Source organism: Pristis pectinata, chromosome 2 (genome assembly GCF_009764475.1).
Source record: "Pristis pectinata isolate sPriPec2 chromosome 2, sPriPec2.1.pri, whole genome shotgun sequence".
Classification (NCBI taxonomy): Eukaryota; Metazoa; Chordata; class Chondrichthyes; order Rhinopristiformes; family Pristidae; genus Pristis; species Pristis pectinata.
In genome coordinates this window covers 63,683,434-63,693,264 of record NC_067406.1, presented here as the reverse complement: position 1 = coordinate 63,693,264, position 9,831 = coordinate 63,683,434, and the positions used below count along the sequence as shown (strand labels likewise).

At 46.6% G+C, this 9,831-nt stretch overlaps 2 protein-coding genes across 2 annotated transcripts; both read left to right on the top strand.

Moving 5' to 3' along the window:
* Positions 1–699: 699 nt before the first annotated feature.
* On the top strand, positions 700–6,527 carry slc10a4 (solute carrier family 10 member 4). Its single transcript, XM_052033529.1, has 3 exons — positions 700–1,409; positions 2,204–2,414; positions 5,793–6,527. The coding sequence occupies exons 1-3, from the start codon at positions 934–936 to the stop codon at positions 6,306–6,308; spliced, it is 1,203 nt and encodes a 400-aa protein (XP_051889489.1). The 5' UTR covers positions 700–933; the 3' UTR covers positions 6,309–6,527.
* Positions 6,528–6,693: 166 nt separating this feature from the next.
* On the top strand, positions 6,694–9,047 carry zar1 (zygote arrest 1). Its single transcript, XM_052033543.1, has 4 exons — positions 6,694–7,569; positions 8,461–8,553; positions 8,633–8,707; positions 8,801–9,047. Exons 1-4 carry the CDS (start codon positions 6,841–6,843, stop codon positions 8,942–8,944), a joined length of 1,041 nt encoding a protein of 346 aa, XP_051889503.1. The 5' UTR covers positions 6,694–6,840; the 3' UTR covers positions 8,945–9,047.
* The last annotated feature ends 784 nt before the right edge of the window (positions 9,048–9,831 follow it).

The window sequence follows — 9,831 nt, the reverse complement described above, 5'->3', positions numbered from 1 at the left end:
CCAGTGCTGGGCGGAATATAGAAACACCCGGATTAGTTTTCTTTGCAATGAACCCCGTTCCGCTCCACACTGGTATCAGTTAGGACTTGAACTGGATTCACATCTAGCGTCCAAATGCAGAGGCGACCGATGTTCCAGTTGTAAAGATTCTGAAACCACTTCACGTACGATTGCTCGCCTTAGTGTCCCAGTTCCCGTTAACCCGAGGGTCGGGGAGGCTTTACACAGAGAGCTGCCGGTGTGGGCGGAGGGGATTCTCTCCCAGGGCCGACTACAGGCTCGGGCACTGTTTGAACGCGCGGCAGAGCGACCAAAGGGCAGAAACTACATTTAAATCGGGAGCAAAACTACTTATTGCCTGGAAAGGAATTCAGTGGCTTTTGACAGAGCATGGTTTTGTCCTCTCACAGGACCGTGCGGTTAAACTGCCAAATGCCAGGTATGGGCATTTTGCCTTCTCACCATACATGCAGTCCCGGCACTCGGAGACCAGAAACAGACGGAAGGTCGGCTGGCTCCCCGCCTCTCGTGAAACATTACAAGCATTTGTGATGCCTTGAAGAAATCCCGAATAAAATGAGATCCACAGACACCATCCCCCGCCAGTCCCCATCCCCGTGCGTTTAATCCCAGAAGCGCAAACCCCAGACGTATTGCGAACAAAAGGAGGGAGAGCAAAGCGGCGCGGGCAGGGTGAAACAGGAGGCTTGTGCAGAGCGAGGGTTGCGTTTTCTCTTATAAGATGCTAATCAGACTTGTATTGAACTGGGGCGAGGACTGCCTTCTCGCCAATAAGATCCCGCTGGAAGCAACCATTGGAGAAGCAGATTCCCAGCTGATATAAATGCAGCCAGAAAATGTGCGTGGGCTGCCCTAGCTCCTTGGAAGGAAGAAGAGAGTTTGCTTCCTTGGCTCTGACCAGGCGGACCCGGGATGGAAAACTCTACCTCCCCGCTTAATGCCACCTGGATGCCATCTACTGTCCCGGACGTGTCCAGTCCCGCGGACACGACTGCGGGCTTCACTGGTCAGACAGATGTGCAGGGGTCCAGCTGCGGAGGGAGCCCGGAGGTTCCCACTCCTGAGGAGTCTCATGCCGATCCCTTCTGGGACTCTGGCCTGAACCAAGGCATCAATGTGTTGGTGGCGGCGCTGCTGGGCTTCACCATGCTGGGTCTGGGCTGCACGGTGGAGCTGCCGCGGCTGGGAGCCCACCTCAGGAGGCCGGTGGGGGTTGCGCTGGCTGCCATCGCCCAGTTTGTCATCATGCCCATGGTGGCCTTCCTCCTCGCCCTGCTCTTCGCGCTCCCCGACGTGGCGGCCGTCGCCGTGCTTCTGTGCGGCTGCTGCCCGGGCGGCAACCTCTCCAACATCATGGCCCTTCTGGTCAACGGAGACATGAACCTCAGGTAAAGCGCGAGGGGTGGAGGTGGGGGTGGGGGGGGGGGGGTGGGTGGCTCCGGTACTGTCCCGGGGCCAGGGGGTTCCCGGCGGAGCCGTTCTACTGGGTTCCAGCCGCCCAACGGACTGCCCGGCAGGGGTGGGGAGGGGGTTTGGAGGGTGTGAGATGAAGGGTTGGAGTGAAGGGTGGTGGGGTAAGGGGTTGTGAAGGTTTGGGTGAAGGGTTCTGAGGGTGTGGGGGAGGAGTGTGGGGCTGTGTGGGCGAGGGGTGGAGTGTGGGGGTGTGAGGGGAGGGGCGTGGGTGTGAGGTATGTGGAGGTAGGGGGTGTGAAGGGTGGGGTGTGGGGATGTGGGAATGTGGGAGTGGGGGCTAGGGTGTGGGGTGGGGTTGTGGGGTGAGGTGCAGGGTGAGGGGGGTTGGCTGTGAGGTGTGGGGAGTAGGGGAGGGTGTGTGTGAGGGGGTGTGGTTTGCGGGGTGTTGGGGTGAGGGCGTGGATGTGTGGGGGTTTGTGTGAAGGGTTGTGAGGGTGATTGGGGTGTGAGGATGTGGGCAGTGAGGTAGTGGGGCGCCAGGGAGGGTGTGGGGTGTGAGAGTTCGAGTTGGCGGGGTGCGGGGGGTTGTGTTTGTGAAGGCGAGTGTGGAGGCGAGCTGGCCGATGGTGGGGTCGGTCCGGGAAGGTGAGCAGAGCCCCTGTATCAGCCACTCGAGCATTGACCGTGCGGTGACCGCGCTGTTGCGGGAGCTCCGTGACTCGCTCACAGGGACGGGTCTGATACACATGTCCTCTGCATTTCCCCCCAGTATAATAATGACCGTGTCCTCCACACTCCTGGCGCTGCTGCTGATGCCCTTGTGCTTGTGGATTTACAGCCGAGCCTGGATTGACACCCCTGTGGTTCAGCTCATGCCCTTTGGGGCGATAACTCTCACTCTCTGCAGCACTTTGATCCCCATTGGGCTGGGGGTCTTCATCAGATTCAGATCCAGCAGAGTTGCTGACGTACTTCTCAAGGTAGGTCACCGGGGAAGGGGGTAGGTGGAAAGGGGTTCGCTGGCGATCAGCCCCTGCATTGACCCATGCTCACTTCTGTCACGGAAAATGTTCACGAAGCAGGGAGCTGCAAGATTCTTTGCTCAAAGGGCTTGTTATGGTGCATTATAATTCAAATATGAATCAGACTTAATGAAAGTGACCCGAGCATTAAAAAATACAAAAAGCAATTAAAATATATTACAAGATATTAAACTATAGTCTGTATTTTAAAGGCAGGGCTTGGAGAAGGCAGTAGGGAGATGGCAGGTGGTCATCTCCCTCTACTCGGTTCATTAACCATTAACCCAATGTTCATCTGTCAGCACATTTATACTCGATTGAGGTTTTCCAACTTGAGAAATTGTGCCATTTGTTTCTGAATTTTGGTCGTGGTTTTATACACACTGCTTTTGCCAAACGAAACTACAATCCCGAGTCTTGACTTATTCAAATATAAGCGGCAAAGCGCAAAATGACACGTCAAGTGACTCAAAATTATTGCACTCTTTCGAAAATGTCGACTGGGGCTTGGGCTGTCAATCACCCCCTCCACTTACCGAACGCTGAGAACCCGCCCCCCACCCCCACCCAAAACAAAACACAGGTACTGTAGATCTGAATTTCCTTTAAAAGTCGGGATCGGTTAGAAACTCTCAGCAGATCAGCAGCGTCTGAGGAGAGGGAGGGGGAGAGAGAGGGAGAGAGAGAACACACACATCCAGTGCTCCATGCAACGTTCTATGTACAAATCCTTAAAAGGACACCTTTGAAGTACCAAAATGCCAACTGGGCCGTTCTCTTGGTTGAGTGTTTTCATTGACTCTTCATTGAAGTGAGGGATCAGAATTGGGTTCATTATCACTGACGTATGTCATGAAATTTGTGGTTTTGCGGCAGCAGTATAGTGCAAGACATAAAAATTACTATGTCACAAAAATAAATAGTGCAAAAGAGGAATAATGAGGTAGTGTTCATGGGTTCATGGACCATTCAGAAATCTGATGACAGAGGGAAGAAATCTGATGGCAGAGGGGAAAAATCTGTTCCTAAAACGTTGAGTGTGGGTCTTCAGGCTCCTGTACTTCCTCCCGATGGTTGTAATGAGAAGAGGGCATGTCCCGGATGATGGGGGTGCTTAATGATGGATGCCGCCTTCTTGAGGCACCGCCTCTTGAAGATGTCCTCGATGGCGGGCAGGGTTGTGCCGGTGATGGAGCTGGCTGGGTTTACAACCCCCTGCAGCCTCTTTCAATCCTGCAGGTTGAAGCCTCCATACTAGGCCTTGATGCAACCAGTCAGAATGCTCTCCACTGTAAGGCTGTAGAAATTTGCAGGAGTCTTTGGTGACGTAGCAAATCTCCTCAAACTCCTAATTATGTAGAGCCACTTGGTGTGCCTTCTTCATGATTGGATCAATGTGTTGGGCTCAAGATAGATCCTCTAACACCCAAGAACTTGAAGCTACTCACCCTTTCCACCGCTGACCCCTCAATGAGGACAGGTGTATTTTCTCCCGACTTATCCTAGCAGAAAAATCTTCGTCAGTGTGTTCAGGCTGTGCGTTGATAAGTCATTTAAAAATAGTAAGAACCACTCTTTGAAAGTAAATATAACCATAAAAAGTATTCTTGATATTTACCTGTGAAGTCAGTGACTTCCAGTTTAACTTTAACTTTTATTTTACTAGTAAACCACTTCTTGATACACATTAATTATAATTTCATTACACAGTTCTGGTAGCCATAAATTGTAAAACAGCTGGGGAACTGAACTAACGCCGGAGTTGAACTCACGCTCTTCCCGACAAGGGGGAAATATGTACGAGTAATTTTGGATGAAGGTTCAATGCCCCAGTTCTCAAAAGATAATCCCTGTTGTAGGAAAGGGTGTGTTGTACCATACGTGTTGTCAGATTAAGTGTATAACGTATCTAAACGATCCAACAAACATTTGTAATCATGTCTTCAAAACTGACTAAAGTTATTTGTGTGAGACAGTGTAAGATAGTACCTCAGAGTAGTCAGTGCAGAATGTATTCTTCAAATCAACACAAAGATTTGTAACAATGTGTCTCCAAAACCACTTTGCATCAATAAAAAGCGTGGCAGAACATGATTTCGTTAGTTGTTTCAGTGCCCAGTATTAACCCCTCCAAATGTGTCCTGAGCAAAGTCTTAATGTCATCCGTTGTTAAAGATTAACACTTTAAATGCATGCAAAGTTTTAAATGCGACTTTATCGCTTTTTTTGATGTCATGAATTATCAAAACAACTAAAGAAAACAAAAAAAAAACCCACAGATGCTGGAAATCTGAAACAAAAACAGAAAATGCTGGGAATACTCAGCAGGTGTCTGTGGAAAGAAAAACGATGTGAACGTTTCAGGTCGCAGATCCTTCCTCAGAACAACAGTTTATGCCAAAGAATTCTTTATCATTACAAGCATCAATTTAAGTCAGTTGTGGAATTTTTGACCTTGGCTCAGGTGCTGTCAGAAACAAGAAAACACCAACTCGTTATCGATTGAGAATTGAATTGGTAATTAACCCCAATTATCCATCATGTACATAATCTATGCCCACTTTCCAGTGTAGTTGTTGGTGCTGTACTTGGAACGAGATGTTAAACTGCGGTATTGTCCGTTCCTGTGGTTTAGTTAATTAGTTAAGGCTTCACAACATTACTTCATCTTATTAAATGCTGTAGTAAACAAGAATTAATCACAATTCACTAACTCTTCACACTCAGAGATTATATGGAAACGAAAGGCAAAAGGGTACTCAAGCCAGCACGGTACAGCTATGATGTACAATAGAATTCTCATTCAGTGAGGTGGTACAGGATGAAATCGTAGCCTGAGATTTTTAAACCAATCTACTTCTTCATTTTACTTCCTTACTAAAGTTTCAAAATTACAGGTTTCAGTTCCCAACTCTAAATGCTTACTTCTAACTATTTTGTAATTCAATACCTTTTTTTTGGAAAAAGGTATCAATACTGGTTTATCAGGACTGTAGATATCACACAACAATTTAAAATACTCTATACGCAAGGATTAAATGTGACTCAAATAAATACTTAGGAGTAACTTGCAAAACTGAAATCATTTTTATAAGGTAACAAAAAATGGGGATTAGACTGAGTCACTAGCTATAAACAGATCGAATTACTTTACTATTTTTATACAAGGATGTAAAAATCTATAATCACGTGTAACTTATGTCTAAATAGCACTAACTACAGATGTATAGAACTTGCAACTTTTAGAAAAAATGTCCTAGTATTTAATTGCATAGAAATCGATTTTACTGTGGAAACATTTTCTTTTTCAAAAAAAAACACAAAATCCTCGTCTAGATTTCACTCTGGTCCTTGATGGTCACTCTTTTAATCCTCTTCATCCTCACTGGCACCATGCTGGGTCCTGCTATTCTCGCCACTATTCCAGCTTCTGTATACGTTGTGGCTCTGCTGATGCCGCTCGTTGGATACGTTGCTGGTTATGGCCTGGCCACCCTCTTCAAACTACCTCCCAACTGCAAACGGACAGTTTCCTTGGAGACCGGATGTCAAAATGTACAACTCTGTACAGCCATCCTGAAATTAGCCTTCCCGCCCCAGATAATTGGTGGTATCTACATGTTCCCGCTGCTCTATGCTCTGTTCCAAGCCACAGAAGCCACCCTGTTTGTTATAGGATACAAAATCTATAGACGAGATGTGTGGCTGAAGCAAGAACCATCAGACGAGGATGAGACGGATATTTCATACAAGAAACTCAAAGAAGAAGATATAAATGAGTCGGTATACGGAGCTGTGAGTGAACAACACACTACTGTGATAGAACCGACTACAAGTGTAACGCAACTGTGAAACACTATGACCCCCGTAACTGACGACTGTGCCTAATTAATGATCAGCGTCTGCTTTCCACGTGCTCTGTGCAATCCTGTGTTCTTGTTTTGGATAATTAGCATATTGAAGAATTTCTAAATTAATAGCAAATTTAACAAGTTTGAGCTTGTTATTCGTTGGGTGCATGTAAATTGATAATCTTTTAGCTGTTAAATATAGCGATCCTGCGAAACCTTCAATACATTCTACCTGGTAATTCAAAGTGTGCTGGCCTTTCGTTAATAACTTTAAGGAAATATTATCTATGTTCATATATGATATTTCTAACACAATTTTCTCAAGAATTATTTGAGCCACTAGAAATAATATAGCATCTTTCAGAGTTGCTTTAATTCTAATTGCAATGCTTTGTTCACACGTTGCTAATAAAGTTGCCTCAAAACCGTGAGAGCAGCTTGTTAAAGGAATTGTCTGAATCAATCAGAAACAGCCTTGTAATTGAGTGGACTATTTAAATAATGCAAGGCTGTGCCTGGAACTGCCTAAGATTATGGCTACCTTAGGTGAAGATGCGTTTGATTATATGTACTCACCGTATAATCCTTATTCTTATCAATACTTGAGTAACCGACCGAAAGGTTCCAGTTGGAGGCAGAGACATTACTTAAACAACTATGGGGACCCTACCGAATATTTTGACAACTATCAACGAGCTCAACTCAAAGCCATACTGTCTCAGGTGAACCCAAACCTAACTCCAAGAGTGAGAAAAGCCAACACCAAAGACATTGGCGTGCAGGTAAACCCTAAAATTGACGCGTCTGTACAATGTTCTTTGGGTCCAAGGACGCTGATGACGATGACTACTATGAGGCGCAGGGGAGCAGCTTTCAAGCGCAGGGCTTCACAAAACCAGGTCCAAGGGAGTCCGGCAAGTATGCCCAAGAACGTTCGGTTCCGAAGGACCATGGCTATCTACTCTCCTATCGTGTCTCCCAACCTAAACACATTCATCTATAGAGGCGACCAGGACACTCGAAAACCCGATTCCAAAGAGCCACAAAAAGAACCACCTCCGGAGGAAGAAGAGAAAGAATCGGAAGTGAAAGAGAATGAGAAAGAACAGGAGAGCACATCCGAGCCGGTGCAGGGTCCGGGAGAGATCTCCACAATCCCGGGTGGGCTGAGTACTGAGGAGCCCCAAAGTACAGAGAAGGAACAAAAGACCGAAGATCTGCTGGACAATACCGCCAAAAGTGAGAAGCGGCTAAGATTTCAGGTGAGAATTTTATTTTAAAACCTTCCCTCGGTTCGAGAGGTAAACGAAAATAACGTGCGTTGCTTTACTACCGGCAAATACACAAGCCGGGAACTACACTTGCTGCTAGAAGCAGCTCAAATGGTATGAAGCACGAGGAATTTCCAGTGCATTTGTAAAGAGGCGCAAGCGGGGTTTATATGGATAAGGCATTTTATTCGTCTATATCTGGATATTAACGATGGTTTTGCTTTCTAGCGGGAAGTGTATAGAATTCCAGGTATTGCAGTTAATGACCTACAAGGTACTAGTGAGGGGGTCATTTAGTGCACGATAATCCACCACGGTTTGATAGTGGGCTATTTCAAATCGAAGTTTAATTTCGGTGATAAGAGTTCGCTTCGGGATATGAAAACAGTTTAGCAAGTGTCGAGCACGCATTTTGTGCATAGACCTTCCATTGCTCCAACACCGCAGGTTAGGAGCGAGGAATTGCCTTGAGGGCAGTGGTCACTACTGTTCCCCTCCAGCTAGAATCGTGCTCTGCGGACACAGACTGCAGATGCTGGAATCTTGAGCAACAAACCATCTGCCGGAGGAACTCGGTGGGTCGAACAGCATTTGTGGGGAGGAAAGAAGTTCTTGACGTTTCAGGTCAAGACCCAGATGCTGCTTTATCCGTTGAGTTCCTCCAGCAGATGTTACTCCAGAATCGTGCTCTCCCTATTTGTGGGGACGGTCTTGGGGTTGAAGTACCAGCAATAAGACTGGCTTTCCCGGTTCTTTTTGCGTAGCTTTTTAAGCCCAAAGACTTTATTCACCACTGGCCATTAAACAAAGGCGACGGGCGGAAAGGCAGGTACACTTTTTAAACATGGATCATTGAACCGTAAAATGTTCTTCTCGCTTTAGTTCTTGGAGCAGAAGTACGGATACTTCCACTGCAAGGACTGCAATGCTCGTTGGGAGAGTGCTTATGTCTGGTGTGTACAAGGCACCAGCAAGGCAAGTATTAAAAACAAACTCGTTCGTGTATGCAACCTCTTTGAGAATTGTCTGTTTCACGAATCCCCTCGCCCCACAGGTCTACTTCAAGCAGTTTTGCAGAACCTGCGAAAAGGCGTACAACCCTTACCGGGTCGAGGACATCACCTGTCAAGTAAGTAGCGCAGGAAGCAGGCGGCCGCTGTAGACGTTTACTGAGGAGTATCCAGCAGCCTGCAGTGAGACATGTTTTTTCCTGCCCCATCAGACCTGCAAACAGACAAGATGCACCTGTCCCATCAAAATGCGCCACGTTGACCCAAAGAGACCACATCGTCAGGATCTGTGTGGCAGGTGCAAGGGCAAACGGCTCTCCTGTGACAGTACTTTCAGCTTCAAATACATCATTTGATTTCGATGGTAGGGTTGATTTCCTGCTAGGACTCAAGTTAATGGAATGCAGGAAGTATTGTTTTTTCGTTTAAAAATGACGAAAATAAAGTGTGTAAAAAGCATATTTTCCTCTTGCTGCTTCTTGATACCGAGCATTATCTTAAAGCAGTTTATGGCTGAAGGTTAATCCACCAAAGAATTCCTAGATAGCTTTGGATCAAGTTTAACTAAAACATCAGTTTCTGGTTTCCATTACTGAAGTTTCAGATTCTGTATTTGGAACTCTTCCCCCTAATTCGTCTATTAGCACATCAATTATTGGTAATCAAATTCTAATCTGTCCAAAGTTTCGATCCGCCTTGTTGACTGTTTTCAGTTCATTAGGACAATTAAATCCACTGCCCCGGTGTGAGTTGCCTTTAGAGTCTACGGACCGAATACCGGTTTTGGTTGGTGGAGACAGGCAGAATCCAGCCGTTGAAACAAGATTCTCCTCAAGCCTTCGCATTCAACGATTCATCGTTTGCATATTCCAGCACCTGACACCTTCTCTCTTCTGCCCCCCCCCCCCCCTTAATACGCCTTGGGAATTCTTTCCTTTGACACCCTGGTCTGTTCTTGTCTCCAACCACTTCCCTTCTTACAGCATGTAACTACAGCAGATGCACTTCACTTCCCACCATTCAAGAATTTGTTCGTCCAGATGAGGTCATTCATTTGTACTCCCAATCTAGTGGACTGAATACCGTGCCCTCAGTGCAGTCTTCTGCACATTGGAGAAACCGAGTGCAAGTGCTCCGCAAAGTGTCGCCCATTAAATTTGAAGGGCTGACCCTGTTTCCTGTCATTTTAATTCTTCGCCCCACTACTTGCCTGTTTGTGGCTTCCTGCGCTATTGTACCAAGG